Source organism: Myzus persicae, unplaced genomic scaffold (genome assembly GCF_001856785.1).
Source record: "Myzus persicae strain clone G006 unplaced genomic scaffold, MPER_G0061.0, whole genome shotgun sequence".
Taxonomy (NCBI): Eukaryota; Metazoa; Arthropoda; class Insecta; order Hemiptera; family Aphididae; genus Myzus; species Myzus persicae.
In genome coordinates, this window is record NW_019101707.1 from 18,777 (window position 1) to 39,883 (window position 21,107).

The 21,107-nt window shown below is 35.9% G+C and overlaps 1 protein-coding gene across 4 annotated transcripts in view; it reads right to left on the minus strand.

The window, feature by feature from the left end:
* Positions 1-21,107, minus strand: part of LOC111030201 (epidermal growth factor receptor-like) — a 78,553-nt gene that overhangs the window by 15,485 nt on the left and 41,961 nt on the right. For 2 of the 4 annotated variants that reach the window (XM_022309598.1, XM_022309596.1), the window contains exons 1-2: positions 20,274-20,605; positions 1,822-2,419 (exon numbers count right to left, since the gene is read on the minus strand). The exons of 1 other annotated variant lie outside the window; for it this stretch is intronic. In XM_022309598.1, the coding sequence (XP_022165290.1) occupies positions 1,822-1,960 (139 nt within the window). In that variant the 5' untranslated portion in view covers positions 1,961-2,419; positions 20,274-20,605. Of the gene's footprint in view, positions 1-1,821; positions 2,420-4,009; positions 4,251-20,273; positions 20,606-21,107 lie in introns of those variants that run through there. One more of the 4 variants, XM_022309597.1, reaches the window with a different exon arrangement.

Sequence of the window (21,107 nt, forward strand, 5' to 3'; positions counted from 1 at the left end):
AACACGTATTTCATATAATAATAAAACCATGTACATACGATAAACCTACACAATAATGAACGACTTTGCTGAGAATCAGCTGAACATGCAATTTTGTGCGAACTTCTCAGCGGTGCGCCGTCACGAGACTATAGGTACTTATACACGAGTGCTCCTCAGGCTTGACAGACATAAAATTAGTCGAAATAGCTATATTATGGGATACATCGATGTCATTATTATAATTTATCATTACTCATTATTATTATTGTTTATGTTTATGGTGATCAATAGACTATATAGTGATCTAAACTTTGATATAAACAAAAGAAAAGCATAGTTATAATGTAAATTAAAAAAAAATGTCATTCCCCGATTCCGCGGGATTAACGTTATGTTACATAATAATAATAATAATTATTATTATTTTTCTCCAATGAAAAAGACCAGAGTATAACGAGTTTTAAAAAAGAAATACCAAGGAATTTTAACCAAATGTTTATTTGACCATTTTTCCTACGTGATAAATGTTTTGAATCATTTTAAACCATTTGTAGTCATGAGAAATTTTTGATTTTTTTAATGATTTTAGGCAAGGTTGCTCATAAATAGTTATAATACTGTAAACATAAAATTAAAAAAATATAAGTACTCGGTTTTTTTAAATAGATATTTAAAAATTAAATTAAATTAAATTGATTATTATTATTATTGATTGCAAATTGCTATTTCATCCTTGATAATATGATAGATAAGATACATGTAGTATGAGACTTCATGACCTGCAGATCGGGGGACACATAATATACTATACAATATATGCAAGATTTAAAATTAGTTATCTTAAAAATAACTAAATAAAAAAATTCTAATTATAGGTAGGTATTTAAATGATTAAATGATAAATGTATAATTATTTTAGGATTGCTTAACACATACTTCAGAGATATTTGTATAATGATAACTGATAAGTGATAACATGTTGAAACAGTTGTAGATTTTTACAATAATAAATTATAGGTAAGTACCTATATACACATGAAATAATATTAACTTGCGTTAATAATTTTACTAACATTTATCTGGTTTAGTTAATTTTAAGAAAATTATTTGTCAATTCTATCATCACTATCATACATTGATACTATGCAATTTTTTTCACTCATATTATATACGTGTATGGGTAATTAAATTAACATATTATACAATATTATTAGTTATTACTACACAGGGACATCAGGCAAGAACAAATTTAGCTTTATTATAGACGTTAGTTATAAGATTAGACGTTTCTTGTATTATTGTTCGATAATTAGTTAGGTATTAAATAAATATACATTACTAAAATATTACATTTCAACATTTCTAAAATTGACCTGCAGTGTATTAAAATATAATATATTATACATTTATAACCTAAATATGTCTCATACAACGAAAATATTTTTCAAAACTGATTTTCACAACTACTAATTAAATTTTTTACCTTTAAGTATATTATATCATACATAGAGTGCTCTAAGCAAATAATTATCGATACATTGCTGTCGTACACTAACGACGCTAATACGAATAAAAAGCACATAATAAGAATATTCATTAATCGTTATAATATATACATAGTAAGTAGGTACAGTTAGCTTCACCAACAATAACAAGTAGGTACATTGGGGTGGGGGGGAGGAAAATGTCTCTTTGCAACTCTTTGTGTGTCGGGAGAAGGTGGGTGGACTGCAATAAGCAAAATCTAAATCTAAATATAGCATAAGCATTAAGCATAGGTAATGTTAATATTATAGGTTATTGCGTAACACACAACGACTATCGGAAAACAACACTTACTTTTTCCTTTGACGAATTCTGACGTTTTCTCGACGCCGGCCGCGGTGGCCGTGGCCGCGTGGAACACCAGGACGGCAACTAGCAACAGCCTGCACCGCCATAGTCGCCGGAGGAAAACGGACGGAAAAACCGCATTCATGATAACATGTTATCACAGTGCACGGACCGCGGTTACACAGGCGCATCGCTCGTCGCACGACATAGTCATCGCAAAGTCTATGAGATAATGCGATTCGTTACGGGAGCGTATTACACCGTTCTGTTACGATTTGATTTCTCAAAACAATCGGAGGACCATTACGCGTCGTACTCGTATTATTATACCATCACTGCGCGACACGACGGGCGAGAAAAACTGTGTCTATTACCTATAATATGTGTACATTAACATACGACTAATGGTAATACGTCATACACGAACGAGTAACAAGAAACCGCCGGAGATAATAATTCACGATTTTTATTTTTCCACGACGCTCGTCCCTGCGGGATCTATGCCTACTGGATACGAACAAATAGCTGAGGTCGGCAGGCGCTAATATCGCGTGCAGTGCGGTGCGCTGCCGGTTCGGACTGAGCCACAGGCGCCTTATCGGTTCTGTAAAAGAAAAAAAACATCACACACACATATTCTGTTAGAGTTTGTTATTTTAATTTCTCCCGTCGGCGACGCGACGGGGAAAAAAATGTATTCACTGCGAACACAAATGTAGGCCATTGTTTGGGACGTGACCAACGTATATATATTTTAATATTAAACCACGCATAAGCGAGTTATTTATTATTATTTTTTTTTTCACCACCGACCGCTCGAGTGAGAATGTGTGTACAGTGTCTTAGACCATAAACACTGAACGGCTGATTTTGCATATTATATTGTTATAATATTTTTTGTGTACACATTTAAAAAAAAAACTCAGCGTAACGTGTAGCTTATTGTTTCATTCTGTTTCAACCCCAAATAATAGAAAATACATTTTTTCATACACAACTTAAAAAAATAATAATATCGCACTATCGTCGTTTGGGCTCGGAAAACATAATACCGAACCACCTAACATTCCGCGGGCGTCTCTCTGCAGTGTGCTCGTCCCCCGGGGGCGCTGACGTTAACCCGCTGTGCCAGTGCGCCATGCCGCCGCCCGATAACGTAATGAAGAATATATGTATACATATTATATTAATAACAATATGGCCACAGCAGGTAGTATTTGCCGTATATGTACCGTTTGTATAGGTATAAGTAGACACCGCACATATGTTTATATATTATACAGTTGTTCGGCCAACAACCACCGCGCGAGAATCCCCAGTCGGAGGGTCGTAATTAAATTTTTCAACGTGACGAATTATTATTATATTATACCGATTCGATAAATATTATTATCGTATATATATATATATACGAGAGGTGGGATACTGCAGTGAAAATCACAAAAACCAATTACGTTCCATGTACGCGTATTATATAACGTTGTATTGTATAATAAATACATATATACCTATGCGTGTGTGCGTGTGTGTGTGTGCCTCAAGGGGTCGGGGGAGGAAAAACAATCGTGTGTGTGTGTGTGTGTGTGTGTGTGTGTGTATTTGTGTGAGTGTCTGTTAGTGAGCGCGCACATAGCGACGACCAATTGTACGAATATAATATATCATTATTTGCCGCGAGCAATAAGGATACATTTTTATAATGAGATTGTGAAATTGTCAAAGGCGAAGAATTTTCATCGCACGGCAGAGTATGATAATAATATTATTGTGTGTAGGTATTATGCTTATATTATAAGCGCTCGAGAGTTCTGCAGCGTTGTCTTGTATATTATACCGTGTTGTTATTGTCTACTATTATTACGTATGCAAAATTTGGAGTACCTATTGTAATGGTGATTACTTTCGGGGACCGTTTCTAACCGAGTAAAACATTTATAAAAACGAATTCACAGCAGTTTATGTTTAGATTGATTTTACAAAATTATATATTATATTGTCACATTGATTAAGGACTCAAATGTACACGGGGGTACCTACGGGACATTATTATTTACATTTTTTTGAGAAATACTAAACAATCTATGACGAATATGCATCATATTTCGTGTCCGCGTGTTAATCGTACAATTTTATAAAATGTTATACATCCATACCTCCGTTTAATAACTTAATCAAAGAACCCATGATAACGTACCTTATATTATAGTCTCTCATCACCTAATGGCCACTGTTGCCGTGGGTTTATTTAGATCTTAATAAAAACAATTTTAGTCTCTATAATAATAAAAGTTCCCCGAAGTATTTTTCAACTTAATTCTTTTCAAAAATGTATAACTTTAACGATGGCGCACAGACAACGTTCGTTTGCACACATGTACAATCATATTGTGTATACTACATAATATTATGATTATTCGTCGACTAATGCGCTGCTCGTTATCACTGCAGTTATTATACTGTGCATTAGTCACATTATAGCAATCGTGTTGTGTGCGCAAACGTGTAGTCGTCAGTTTTTCCGATTATTTATTATAAGTGCGTAAAAATTCATGGGATTGCGTAAGCATATGTTTTAAAAACAGCGCCGTTAAAAAGTGCTAATTAACGTTCGCAATGGACGAAACCAATAATGGCTTTTAATCGGCGAATTCCTAAATAATGATTTGAATATTTGTCACAGCAGTTAACTAACTAAATTACGTTTATTATAATGGGTGTTGTTACAAAATATCGAAATACTTCGCCTCTTCCTCCCTCAACCCCTACCAAACCACCAAACTAATTTAATGTATGTTATACATAATAATCACCGCAAATGCGACCGCGTTTATCAATATGGACAATATATATGGCGCCAGAAACATTGCTAGATGTGACATCAGCTATATTATATTATAGTCTTGAAATTCTTGCCGGCCTTGGTGTACGAGAGTTCATATATAGTAGTGGAATAACATGCTGTACATGCAATTGACGGATTAAAACTACTCCAGTAGACTTTATATTATAAAATAGAACACTCGTCTCACTCTATTTTATATTATACATATTAATCTTTTTATTATACGTGCTCACTAAGGCTTTGGTTATTTAATATTATTTTACATTATTTAATTGATATAAAAACGAATTTCCTAATAATCATAAAAAATGTATAGTCTATAATGACCTCACGAGTGCTAACAGAAGTTAGCTCTTAAAAGCATAATGTACTATTTATATATATATATGTTTAATGGCTCCGACTAAGTTCGTAATAAATTACTAACATTATTCAAATTGATTACCATCAGAGAATGTTTGTGTTGTGTTTAACACGCAGTAACCCGTCATCGTAAAATTTCTTTTAAATAACATATATACTTTTAAAAACCAAGAAATCACATTTTGCAATATACATCGAATAATGAAAAACAAAATACACATAATTTATGGTTTATTATCACATTAAGAAACATATTATATTGTGTAACTTTATATGATTAGACTATTATGATAAGGCAATATTATTAATATCATTTAAATATATATGTATATTACCTATATTATAGGTATATGGTAAATACATAGCCTTAGATAAATTATTTTTAACAACTAAAATTGTTTATAAATATTATACGTTTAAATTTGTCTAATGCACAGAACAGTTTCACACGGGAAATTTAGCGTAGGAATTTAATTAAATGTGTTTACAAAAAGTATATTACGCGCCTACCCACGCGGCCATAAACACTAGTATTATTATGTTAATCGATAATAGGACCAAACGCTATTACGACTTTTAAATTTCATGTTATGAATAATGACATATTTTATGGCATATGACATTGATTATTTTTTGTAATGTACCAACATATAAGGAAGTATGGATGAACAATTTTTTTTCCTCTTACTGAGTGCACTAACGCCACTAACCGTTGTACACACGAAACAAGAGCCAAAGTATTGTACCTAGCTTGTCATGTGACAAAACGTGAGTGACGTTATTATTAAAAGAGAAAACACGAGTAATCAACAAGTTCATTGATATAGCATATAGACACGTGTAAAATGTATAATCAACCGATATTATTTCGCCAAATTTATATGCAGAGATATAACATAAAAATATAAAAATGCAATATAATTTTTAAAATATTGTAACCATGGTGCGTATAGATATTTATCAGGAATTTTTTGTTTTCAGAAGTAGTTATATTTAGGTTATATGCACTGTTATAGGCCAGGGACAACGGTTACCTACTCGGTAGATAACCATGCTTGATGGGACGAACGCAGAAGATGTAAAAGTAATGGAATACTGCAGCATAATTTAATGCTCGGCGGCGGTCATGTGGTTTTTTTAGTTTTTCTTCTAGAAAACGCGTCCAACAACCTCCACCGCCGCATAGTACTGCATCCGTCCTGAAGATGCGGGTGAGGGGAGATATGTTGATTTTTATTGCTGGCCACAGAGAAAACAATATAATATTTTTCTTATATATTATTATTATATACCTACACATAAGCGTTTTTACAAAACTGGTCGTAAATTTTTTTACCCTCTTACCGATATAACATAATATTATTATCTATATCTCTCGTATGTAACGTATACCCTATTGTATATTATATACCTGCTTGCTGTGCATATTATACTGGCACGTAAACGAAAATGTGTGCGCGCGCAGTCCGTACACCCATTTAGGCGCATAATAATATATTATAGGAGGAGGACGCGCGGAATTATATTAATAAAAATGACATGGGTTCGCCGCTGGAGGTGATTCGCGTCTCGAACGCGTTAATTTTATGCGCCTATCGCCAGCAGCGACTGACGCTGTAGCGGTGGCGTCAGTAACAATATTTACACGTCCGATAGTCGGCGCGATAATTACTACCTTTGGGCCAGTGTTCGCCGAGAGCAGAGGGGGAAAAAAAAACATTTGGGAACCGAATTGATTGCGGTAAACGGCGTTTAAAGTGACGGCGGCGGCGGCACTATGGGTACGCACCGCGAGTATCGTTTATAAGTTAAACTATTATAGGTAAACTGCGTCGCGGGCGCTTAAGATATAATAAATTATGTGTACCGGCAGACGGGGGGCGGCTTTTTTGCGAACGGATTTTTTTTCGGTGTTTACCATTAATCGTTTTGTACACGCCGATGATGACCGCGGAACGAAATGAAATATTATATAGGTAGGAACGTGAAAAATAATTTAATATGGGTATACAGTACCTGGAAACGCATACCACGCGTAACCGTTTTCGAATTCAGCGGTGGCGGCGGCGGCAGATGGGTTTCGCCTCGGGTTAATATGTCCGCCGACGGCTGATTTTTTTTTTATGGTTTTCGCGAGCGCGTATATTATATTCGATTGCCGGAGCACGGCAATAATTAGTCAGACGGCCATATATTATATTATATTATTATAGAAGTTAACCGCCGCCTGCAGTGTCTTTATACATAGGAACCTACTCTTCTTCTCCTCCTAAACACATCTTTCTCGTCCTTCTCCGTACGTCCTCGTCATCTATTCGAACCCCTCATTAGTCCGACACACGGCCTGCCTACCTTTACATCGGACACGACTGCTCGCTCACGACACTCGCCACACGCGTTTTTTCCTTACAGGTTTTCGTGCTGACTAATAATATTATGCTTAAAAATGTTACACCAATCGCTGAACGATCACGGCCTATACATTTATATAATATTTATGTATTGAGCCTAATGATAATACACGTGTGAGCTGTAGGCATTATTACAATCACGTAAACATTTTCGGATCTAGCGACAGCAGCGCGCACACGTTCATGTGCTCGTCGAACAGACTTGGGATCCTTCGCTCGATTGAGAAATCGACATTTTATGTAAATCTAGTTTTCGGTTTGGTTTCTTTTTCTAGTCGCATGGTCGTGGGCGGCTTCAATATTGCGCCGTATAGATATTACAATAATATAAACACTACCTACGTAGGTAACAGTTTCAAAATAAAATAACGTGTGTGTTCGTTTTTTATATTTTTTACCAGTGTTAATACACAGTACACAATATTCTGCAGAATATTGTTAAATAACGTAATATAATAATTTAGTAATACACGACGCTACACAATTTTTAGTTACCTATACGGCACTGTCATCGTCATGCAGTATTCACTATTTAGATTTTATAAAAACCATGGACGGAATATTTATCAGAGGAGCAGCACGTTTTCGATTTGATATTTTAGTGTGCGGTATACTATGACCCATGGGCAATGACCATATAGTTAAATCTAGTATTTCTGGGGTCGGAATTATACATGTATCTGTCTGGGGATCAGGTGACAGCAGTGTTTCTGTTTTTTAATGAACTCATCTTCGTATCGTGTGTATATAATATAATATATTATGTAGGTACGAGTAGGTACAGCGGTCGCCAGTCGGGTTTTTAATGGATTTCTAACAATAAACTGGTATTCGTGTCCGACATGAGTTTTAATGGCGCACACGATTTACACGGATTTGAGAAATAATATTATAATGCACATATATAAGTGGTGTATTTACACAAACAACGAAAATCTAACGTCCGAACATATACCAAAATGTACGTTACAATTATACACAAACGCACACAAATATAGGTAATACGACCACGACTTATAGCCGGGTAGTGGGCACCTACCATATGCGACGAGACATATTATAATATTTTAGCCTCGGACGCGCCCGTGATACGCGTTATCAGTGCGCCGTCTGGTGTCCTTGGAGAGGAAGAGAGAGCGAGCGGCGCACCACTTATAACAATAGCGGGCTGGAGATATCGTACCTATATATTATTATTATAATATGGCTGCACATAATAATATTATGCGATCGTCCTGTACACATATATATTATTATTATAATACGCTTGTATATGGGTATGTAAAGCGCACAAGCGGTGTTAAGATTTATGGGCCGGCCCGAGATATATAATATAAACGGGCGGGAAAACAAACCCCGTGCTGCAGCGTGTGTCGCGAAGACAATGGAAGTGCCCACGATTGTCGTGATCGCGTTTTCTCTCCATCTCCCCCCCCCCTCTCTCACTCTCTCTACGTCTCTCTGCGTATATACCTACTTATTATACATACACATAATGTATATATATATATATATATATATATAAATACTCGCGCGTAAGTATATACATATAGTACACGTTACATATTATAATGCACATTATATATCTAGACGATCTCGCGCGAGCTCGCCCCGCCCACACTGTCGCCAATTAAACGACACGGCGCGCGGAGACCAGACGACGATGCATCCGTTGCACTCGCACGCACACACATAACAATATATTATTATTATTATTATCGTGTACACGGGTCGTCGCTATATTATATCGCGCGCGGGGTTATTTTGCATACGCGCCGTATTTCATGCCACACATATAGATACAAATATATTATCCGCGAATACATTGTACCAATAATATCGTAAATAATATGTTTGTGCGCGCGCGCGCGCGCGTAATGTAGCATTGTGTTTGTTTGTCCGGACGACTCTTCGGCGTACTGCACAACCCGACCGTGATCGCCGTCGCCGGACCAACAGTTGTATATAGCTATACAGCAGCAGCGCGGGGAAACTGGTCCGGCGCATTCCGACCAGAACGTTTTTACACCGGCGCGGCGGTGGCAGCGGCGGCGAAGTCGAACACCTCGACTTCGGTATTTACCGCGGTCCGGACGAGCCGTATGCGTGCATAATATAATATTATGTATATATACCTGCGCGACGAGCGACGGCGGTAGAATCCCCAAAACACATTATAATATTATATATGTGTGTATACTGTATATAATGTAATGATATATAATAATGTACAATATAATGAGTGGTGTGCATGCCCCGAAAATACACAGTGCTGCACACTTGTACTATATATAATATTATATGCTTAGAAACGCACATGCTGCTGCAGCAGTCGTACGCGCTCAAGCCCATAGGTACAATACCATGTCATGAGAACGACGGGCGGCGGAAAAAATGTGTACAAAAATACAAAAAAAAAACTCGAAACTCGCGATATACCTACTAATTTTCGACGGTTACCGCCGTCGAGGACTCGTGCAGGACGGTGAGCGGGGAGACCAAAATATTAAATTCTGGTTTTAAGGTGCGCGGTCGTCGTGATGTACGACTGCAGGGAGGAGGATTATTTCTCTCTTTTTTCACCGCCTTCGATATCAATATAATATGTATATACCTAAACATATTATTATTATAATGTACCGTCGCGCGTGGACACCCGGTACACGATGAAGCAGTAAGCAACCACTGCTATGTATACCTATGTATTATATTGTATAAGTGCATAATACAAGTATCTAAACATATATATATACGCTAGTTCTACGGCTGATACAACACAAAAAATAAGGTTTATGCGAAAGAAAAAAAACCGAAGTTAAGGGGGAACAAAAAAAGAATCGACAGCTCCCCGTCCTGTTTTTTTCATAATGTTCATCACATACACGTCATACTATCACAACTATATATTATATTATCGTGTCTATGAGGAATAAGAGACGATAGATGGTGGAATTCTTACGTAAATTATAATATTATTTATACAAAAATGAATTTGCAAATACGTATTGAATACATTATCGTATTATAAGTATATACAGACGATGGGCCGATATACATATTATTATTATACTCTCGCGTGGAGCATGGGGGTATATATGTATATTACTATGTCGTACAGCAGTGGTATTATAGCTCCGGTCGGCGGAATCCGGTGTCGGCGATACCATCATCGATAACCTTGGTCGAGGAGAAGAAAAGAAAAAATACAAACCAGAAACCAATTAAAAAAACTTTTACATATTATATTATTATCGTGCATGAGTCCGTTCCGTATAGTTGTCCGCGGGCCGCCGTTGGGAAGACGAAAACAAAATAATATCTTGCCGGACAAGACGACGATATCGATCTGATTCGCAAGCGACCGAGAACGTTTCGGTGGCGACGGTAATTAGCCGACCGGACTACCCCCCCGAAACGGTTTGTAGTCTTTACACGGCGCACACACGTGACTCCTCCCCCAAATATGTTCGCCGACACGGTCTGTTACGCAGCCGCGCGCTTATCGTCCTCGTCTCTGACGCCCGGAGCTCAACTTCCAAAGTCTTCGTTTACCGTTTCCCCTCAGCGTCGTCGCATAGTATGCCGACTGTTGCCGCCGTTTATTGTAGTACGTAATGCACACGCGGCAGTGGTCAAAGCCGTACACACAAGTACGCGTATTACATATTATTATTATATATTATATATTACTATTATTATAAATGCATACACTACTCACACGCATGAACATACGCATAGTATACCTATATAGACAATAATAATAATATACGCCCACCGGCAAGTTCCACCTAAACCAGAATCGTCAGTCTGCGGCGACGTACAGGCCGGGTGCCGGGTAGGAAGGTTCGGAGACCTTGGACGGTACTAACCTCCGAAAAAATGCGCCTATGCGTATATCTATTATCGTTATAATTATTCAACGTCCGACATGAGTCCACATCTCGTGTATGGGGTACCTTTATATACATATAAATATGAGGTGTATACGCGTGATAGGCGTGTTTGTGACGCGTACATACGTACCGACGATCGTGAAAATGTATATATAGATGGCCAGCCATAGGTGGTATTCGTCGAATAAATAATAATTGATTGCTTTCCGATGAGAATCGTCCACGCGGGATATATTATATAGGCGGTTATTAAAACGGCGGCGGTCGAAAGGTCATCGCGGCTTATATATATATATATATATAGCATATAATGATATTATAGAGGTATAGGTACTTGTGCCGACCGAATTACTGTGAGTGTGTAGCTGTTGACGAGACGACCCCGTTTTAAAAGGGAGAACGCCGACGAATTAATATACGACTATACAAGCACGGCGTGGTACTGCGCGCCATATTACGCCGCGGTGCGAACGGCGTGTCTGATTGTTTCACGTCAGTCATATTATATGATAATAATAATATAGCCATATACACGTCTCGCGTCAAAACTGCGGCTCTAAAACATTTTAATTTCTCACGCGTCTTTATATAATATAATAATGATCTCGCTAAGGCGGTGCATATAATATTCGAATCGTCGTCGATCATAAACAGCAGTACCTATACGCGTACAATGCAGTGTATAAACGATATTATACATCATAGGAATACACTCGTGAATCGTTGCGTTCGGAACAAAGGACGACGGTAATATTACATATTATTATTATTATTATAAATGTATAATGAATGCCATTGGTCGCGTGCATGTTGTACGAATAGAGCTTCGGCTGTATGTATAATTATAAAGTACTTATTAAACGCGAGTAAAACGTAATAGGCTATACACGAGGAGAACGCGTCTAAAATGATTTTGGTTCTCTCGATGTATATACCTATAATACTACACCTATATAATCCTATATACTATAATGTATGCACGCTATGTATGACGTGTACTGAGACGTGGTTTGAGTGTTCGACGATATCCAAAGAGTGCGTTGAAGAATTAAAAGGAATAAGTTCGAGTCGTGAGGTGTAGAAATGAAACATCGCATCCGGGCGGCTCCTCGGCCATAGCACTATAATATTATTGCCACCTTGTTTTTTTTCTCTACTATTATTTTGCAAATCTCTGTGGGTGAACCTGCATGCAGCCGCACACACTCGCGAGCTACACTTTCACCTATTTTCAAAGTATGGGTGATAAAATTAATACGAATTGGTTGGTTCTAGGGAATATATTTTTTTTTGTACAAGGGCGCCGAATACAGGGTTAAAATATAGATGCCAGTGAATGATTACGCTTGGGGTTGAGTGGTTGACCACGGGATACGGGATCACTATCGCTTGTTCCACGAAATCTTTTGGGAGGAATATACAAGGCGGCTTGTATGTTATGTGAGTGATTATAATAAATTAGTAACTATAGTAACTCACCTACTTGCAGGCTGTATAATAGTATATTATATACATTTTAATAAATCGTTGATTTTATAATATATAATTATTAAAAATACAATAAAAATCTTAAACTTACAAATAAGAGTACATAGGTATATTACATGGACCGGAAACCGTTGTCAAAAATATTATACATCTGTAGTGTTTATTACATTGATATGTATAATGTATATAGATAGGTGGAGAAATACGCGGAGAAAAACGTGAGCAATATCAGTTGATTAAAGTATGACGTATTATAGCGTCTTCGTCATCAGCTCACCGTAAAATAATATAATATATTCAATATCGTTTATTAGATTATTATAATACATAAATAGTTGTGGTTTTCAAAGTTTTTACGAACAGAGAGGGATAGAGAAAGAGTGATTGAGAACACACCGTGGTGGCTCGCGACCACCAATGGCAAACGAAGATTTCGACAGGTGTGTGTGCTTGTGATTTATCGATTCGGTTTATTGCTCGTTTGGCGTTCACGGTATAAGTTTCCTCTGCATAATGCCTGCAGCTAGTGTATTCAGGTAATCAACAAGTAACAATCTCCCGCTGTGAGACGGCTCCGTGAAGAGGGGAAAAATATAAATACCAATATTTTTCATTTTTTCTATATATTATATCATATAATATTATGCATTATGGAATTTACGTTCGTTCCTAACATTGTCTTTTCTGCGAACGCGCGAATGCAAAAACGCTTGTTTGACGGTGTATTTATTTCGCATACATCTCCCGAGACATTATTAGTGTCTAATATTTGAATAAACAAACGGATTTGTTTGTACATAGATAATGGTTATACTTGGAAGTCGTTCTTATTTATTATGGTAATTTTGGTTAGTTAAACGGGGACAATCAAAATGGCTCCCATTATTATAGATACACAAAACTGACAGTTGAATTGGCTTCTAAAAAACCATAAAATAATACCATTTAACAATTGCTTCTCAACAGAGCAGTGCAGTTTGCAAAACTTAATTTAAAAAAAATTAAAATATTGGCTTTAAACATTTTATAATTGTAGTGTAAGAAATATACATACAGACATAATATTTCTAATATTAAACGGGAGTTACTACATTTCATTTTTCAAACCATTAGAATATTATGGGTTACATTTAATTATTACAACACCATGATGGTAATCCATGTAATTTTAAAATAGGTACATAATTGAGAGCCAACTTGTTAGTCAAATGTTTACGACTAGTTCAATGATACGTTTAAGGGTAAAATATTGACTACTTAGATTTAAGAACTAATTAAGTTGTCTGATACAAACAAATAAGGGGCGAAAATATTGAATTCCGTGTTGTATAATTAAAATTATTATTATTACCATAGACATTTTATTGTTTTATTTCTGTATTAATGTCTTGCTTATATACATTTTATGAAGGTTGCAAAAAGTAATAAAAATAGAAATGTTGCCACAATAATGAGAATAAAATATAAAACGAGATATAAAGCGAAAATGGATTAAAAAATATACAACCGAATGTATAATAATGGTTGCTTGAAAACTTTCCACTATAACACTATACGACGCATAAATATGCATCGTGTGGCTTGTAATAGCAGCTTGATTTTTGGGTCAGGAGTAGGAAATAAATAAAATAATATTCCATTTTATATTAATGTGTAGTAAATATTTCTATGGTGAATATCATCGACACGATGTAAATATATGAAGTCAACACGATACCTATCATCCTTGGGGAAAAGGCGGTAGCTTATTGTAGTTTGCATTTTCAATATTGAGCAATAATGTATAATGGCAGACAATATTAAGAACAGCCGTTTTTAGATGTTACCTAGTAGGTTTCAGAATTATTAATCTATTTTGATATCAAATAATAATATTTAAAAATTAAATTATACATGTAGCGTGTTGTTTTTTATAATAAAAAGGCAGCTTAAAATTATCTGATGGTCATTCACCCAACAACTGAAAACTACAGAAGGAAAGCATACCCGTTGCACTACATTATATGATCCTATAATATAAGTCGTCGACACTGCAGTATGTTAAAAAATTCAGTCAGCCGAATTGATCATCATCTTACATATTTTGCATTTAGGTATCAGTTTATTTATTTTTTTAAAATTAATATCAAACCATTAACAACATATTGATATTACTAAAAGTTTATCCCGACTTAAAAAAATGAGACGTTTAATAGTAACGTAAAATGGAGTACTTTTTTTATTCGATTAAATAAAAAAGGCGACGTTTAATCGGTCGGCGTAAACTTCAGAGGGAATAAGGGTAAAAAAATATTGTATGAAAAATGTTATTTGTCTTCGAGAATTCGGTGTAGACAATCGCTTACAGAATATTTGCACTTTTTCTTTGTGCCGATTCCTCCAGGTTGGTTTTTTTCGTCTTATAGCCCGTAAACAAAGATCAATTTAAGTTATCCGGGAGAAGGGTAAAGGGGGAGCATGGGAACCGGAATTTCGACATTCTAGCCCGTAAGACGTTTTGACACTTCCAAAGACCTTTCTAAATCGTATTCAAATATTATACTGTCGTTTATAATATTGTATCCCTTAACATAAGATCGTATAGGTACACTATAAACACGAACGTTAAGAAATAATATTTTTAGAAGAGATAAATGCACAGTGGAGGGAGGAAAATTTATAAGTACTGAGATGAAATCACTGACAAATGCATACCTAATATACATATATAGCATATACATATAAAAAAAATATTTTTTTAGTTTTTTTTACGACTCAGGCACGCATAAACCGGTTGAATAACTTGCGTAAGAGGCATATACTCTCGCATTTTATTGCCTATACCGACGGTTGACTGTACGGGTAATGAGAATTTGTTTATATTGTTTAATAATTCCATTAAAATCTCGAAAACCCATTTTCGACTTAACCTAAAATCATAAAATAGTCATACATTGGTACATCAAAATAACTGTGTGAAACAATAATACATATAATATTTTTTTTCAAAACCAAGTCTGCAATATATATGTTGGGAAAAGTATTCATAAGTTTATATTTCTATACAAAATATGAAGGTACTTATGAGTGTTAACTTTTTTAAATAAAAAATGTTTCCAGTTAAAAATGAAATTATTACCAACTATCAAGATCCTGATGAGATAGTAATATACATGGTTAATGGGTATAATATACGTATAATTTTAGTATGATTATATTATTTCTTCCCCTCCTAATATTTTCATAAGGATTTAGCTGATTTATGATTCCGTTATTGGTATAGTGGTCGTAACAAATCGTCTACTCGTATCTTTCAACAAATGCTGATCGTGTGTTTTATTTTTACGGAAAAATAAAAAATTTCTCTGATACAGAAAGAATGCAGTCGTGACCGGTGTGCGGTGTGAACGTGTATAATGTACATAGGTACAACTCGAGGACCGCTGTGAACTATGCAGCTGTCATTTCATTTTTTGATTAACCTGTGTCTTCCAAAATATGGAAATTATTCGAAAAAAAAACAAAATATAAAATATATAGAGGTAACCTATAAGTATAAAGCCGACAATAATGACATATCAACCATGGTGCAACCATTCGTGCACGAGTATAATATTATTAAGTCTTAGAATTGTAATTTTTATGCACATGAAAATTGTTTATATTTATGTCGATTAGCTCTGTTATATAATATAATATTATTTATTAAACAAATATAATAGTATTTAAGTGTTAAACTTTTATAGTATACATGGACGCTTCAGCCTAATACCTACTTCCTTCCCCTGACCTAGTTTGTGTTTGTAATTTGTTTAGGTGGGTAGTTCCTCTATCTTCCTACACAGATTTTTTTTATAATGTAATCAGCAATCACTGTTCCTCGTCCTAAAACCTACAAGCAACTGCAGTTTAAGAATAAATTGTAACAAATGATTATTTTTTTTTGCCGATTTCATAACGGAGTTTACTTAAGTTTTACTTGTATATTAAAATGCAAATAATTTTCGAGTATCGATATATTTTTAGATAGTTTCAAACGATAAAATTCAAACAATAGGTCGTTTGATTATTTACTGATATTGGCTTCAACTTGTTTTTCTAAACAAATGTATTATGTGTATACCTATATAAATTTTACTTTTTAAATTTTAAACACGTTTTATTGCTGCTACAACGCAAAAATGTTTGTCTTAATGTACGAAGATCGTTATTTAAAATGTCTCACGCGTGCAGACACGAACTAGATCAAAAGTTTCACTATATATATATATATATGTGAATTATTATAGGTATTGTGCGTACCTATAAATAATTTATAGGTATTATATATTATTATGTTACACACAAACACATTTTTATCTTAGTCTCAGCCATATAAAATTATATTAATGTTTAGTTTAACGCTAGCTAATAATAAAATGGGTACGCTATATCTGGGCTGTGTGATCACGAAGTGTTCGTGGGCGGTTACCAAATAATAGCTGCAGATAGTAATTTAATTTCAGGTCTGGATTTTTTCCTCTCTCGAACCGCACACAACAGGTGTAAAAGATGTATCTGTGACCCTCGCATATGACAGCGGTGTGGGTATTTTGGCGCCGGTCGATATAATAGCCCCTCGGGCCCCTCTTCTTCATACACGTACCTACTACACGCATAATCTCTATTGTATGTACCGCCGAGGTTCGATTATTAATATGAAGAGACGCGTATACATATAGGTACTTGCAAGAAAATGAAAAGGGTCTCCTGATGTATTATAATGATATATAATATTATATAGTATGTATACCTAATATTACATTTACACGCACACACAAAGGTACATTGTATATCTTATAAATACAGGCGGGCATAGTGCAAAAATGTTGGCATTTCGTTTAATAACCATTTTTGTGCGAACCGAACACATATAATATTTCGTTAGGTTATTCATATTCACGAGCGCACGATGCTGGTACATTCTAATATTATAATCCCAATAAGCTACACTATCTACTGTCCATATCATGGTTTATAGCCGAACCGTGTTCCGTCTCCGTGTACTCGGCTCTCGAACTGATACACGAATAAGATATGTACAGCGTGTTTATGTATTTTTATTTATAATGTAATATATAAATAATAATAATATATAGTATAAATATATTACATCTAGTATAAATAACATATACTTATGAACATACATTATATTATATAGGAGAGCGTGTGTATAGAAATCCAAGATCGAGAAGACCATTGTATAGGTCAACAATGTACACCTAGAAGGGGCTGGTTGCACTGGAGGAGAAACAGAGAGGAAAAAAAACCGAGCCTCGCGAGATAGGACAATGGAACCGGTATATCATGGCTCCTAGTTCCTACCCCCGCACTTGCACTTGCACACTCACACACACGGGCGCGCGCGCGCCCGCACACACACACACACTTGTCATGTGTTATTGTTATTTATAACAATAATAGTAACGACTGGCATTGTGTTTGTATAGTTTAAAAGTATAGGCCACCGTTCCCTACCAAAAAAAAAAGTATATAAAATTAAAAATACATAAGCATAATATGCATCTCAAAGCTTGGGCGGTGTTTACCACAAGTTCTTCCGGCCGTCGAAAGTATCATATATACCTATAAGGCTATATACCGTAAACGACAATTCTTTTTCAAAATATCGTGGTTCTTGAATTTAATTTTACACAATGTAACATGCGGCTGGAACATAGCACTTGAACGTTGTAATAATGAGCCTATTTATATGCAGAACACATACAATATACGATATGTTATATAGTATATAACGATAGTTTTATATTATGAACGACTTAGCAATAATAAAGCAATAATTTGCACAGTTAAAATGGAAATTGATGTTATAATAATAGATCAAAACGACAGGTATTATTATATATTACATTAGGTATATACATACGAGTATATAGTATATGATCTATTATTTCGTTTTATTACCAGTGTACAGTGTATTTCTACGTCGCAATATGTGTAGTTTGAGGAACGAATGATACATTTCGTTACATTTGTATTCCTTATTTACTGACGGTATTCATAATAATTCACGAATGAGTTTGAGGGAACCGGTAGAAATGTCACTCGAGTGACCTGGAGACTTTAACGATGGTATATATAGCTCAGACGTTGTGATGTACACAATATTATACTATTTCAGATAAAATCGCGCTGGGAACATGTTTTCTTTTAAATCGCCCACACTATTCACTTTCCTTGACGATAACGATACGCGTTATTTCTGACAGTCAGGATCTCTCCGAATTTGGAGACACGAAGATGAAGAAAATGACACATCTCGAGAGCAGATATAATGCAGCTCTTGGTCGTGTGTATACGTGAATAATAACATAATATTAGGTCGAACCAAATAGGCCGTGCAGTGCGTGTGTATAAATTGTATAAACTGTAATGGTGTATGTATGTTTGTGTGAGTGTGTGTGCTACCTCCACAAAACGCCTACCCACCTTCTAGAAGAAACGACATGTGCGTGTGTGTGCAGCGCGCGCGTGTATCGACATTGTGAAATAATTACAATACGAAAACGAGTATATATACACTTAGGTATATAAATGCGCGCATATGCATATATTTAAGAGAATCCGGAAAGGATAAAGATTACATAGGTGTATTTGATGTTATTACGACGCGGTCATACATAATTTGAACGTAAAACATTAGTTTGTAAACATAACTACAAAATATGAGTACGGATTCAAATACAGTATTGTGTGGCCGTAAGCTGAGCGTACACGTTTATACCACACACATTATACATATATTATGTCAAGCGACCACATGATTCTGTGTACGTATGTAATTGTTTAAATAAAGTTATTATAAAAAAACAACAAGAAAGTTAAGTTAAAATAAATGAACAACAAGATAATAATATTATTATACTCTTACCCACATCAAAGATTATAATATTATATTTATTACGCGTAAGTGCGTAATCGAAGCAAAAACGTTGTCGACCTATTATTATTATTATTATTATAGAGTTGTGTGTTTGTGTTGTGTGTATATAATGTGATCACGCAGTTTTAAATGATAATCGTGGCAATAACACTCGAACGAATATCGCATTACTATCATATTATCGTCGTTGTATTATTATTGTACGGTCGCGAGCATCATATTATAGCAGGACACTTGAAGTGGTTGCCCGCCCCAGCGTACCTGCGTTTATTTGTTCAACACACCGTGTCAAAATCGCGACGTTCTGTAAACACGAATTAATCGCTCACCGTATAGTTTATACCGTACATAATATGTATAGCAAGCACGTTATGATAACGACGACATTGCAGCGATGAAAGTTGCAGTTATATAATAAACTCTGGTTGGGGTGATGGTCAAAAGAAAAGCTGTGCGTACACTATGGAACCGGGGTATATAAGTTGGTCACGTCTGCTGTCCGTTTTGTGAAATAAAATATAACTCTCTGGTAGACTTACCTATAATAATATAATACAGCCTTTAGCAGTGGTTCCGATGACGATAACGTCGTTATCCTTTTCGCACACAGACGAAAAACGGCGCGCACAAAAATGTAATGTTACTTAAAAGCGATGTGCCGAAAAGGTGGCAGGAGGGTTAGTAAGAAATTAATAAATAAAAACAATATTATTATTACGATATTATTACACGGCAATCGGACGTTTACTTATTATTATTATTAATGCAAATTATTGGCCAGTCGTTACGCGTGCGACGACGGATTCGGTAACAGCAGGACGAACGACGACGCACCGACGGGTCGCGGACACGGACTGAAGAGCGCGGTCTTGAAAGGAGGCGCGGAGGCTGTGCGGCGGCGGCGGATTGGTCCGGGCACGCGTTGGTGAGTAGGAGTGAGAGACCGCGTCGCCGTCGCCGTCCGACCATATAACATGTATACACTTACAAACATTACCACCAGGTATGTGTCAGGTAAGTGGCGTGCACGCACGTGTGTGTGTGTGTGCGTGTGTGTGTGCGCGTGTGTGTATGCGTCGAATGGCGTTGGTGGGTGTATAACGGGCGAACAACAACCGGGTCGAGTGTTTTCGAATTCTACACAGAGTTTTGAGCGCATTTGTCCTCATCGTCGTCACCACTCACCGCAGTTTGGAGCTGGGGATTCAGAACAGACGACGGGAGGGTGCGCGTGCCCTTATCCAATATTTTTCGTTCTGTGCGTGTAGGGAAAAGTGACGTATGTGTGTGTGTGTGTGTGTGTGTGTGTGTGTGTGTGTGTGTGTGTGTGTGTGTGTGTGTGTGTGTGTGTGTGTGTGAGTATCATACAGTGT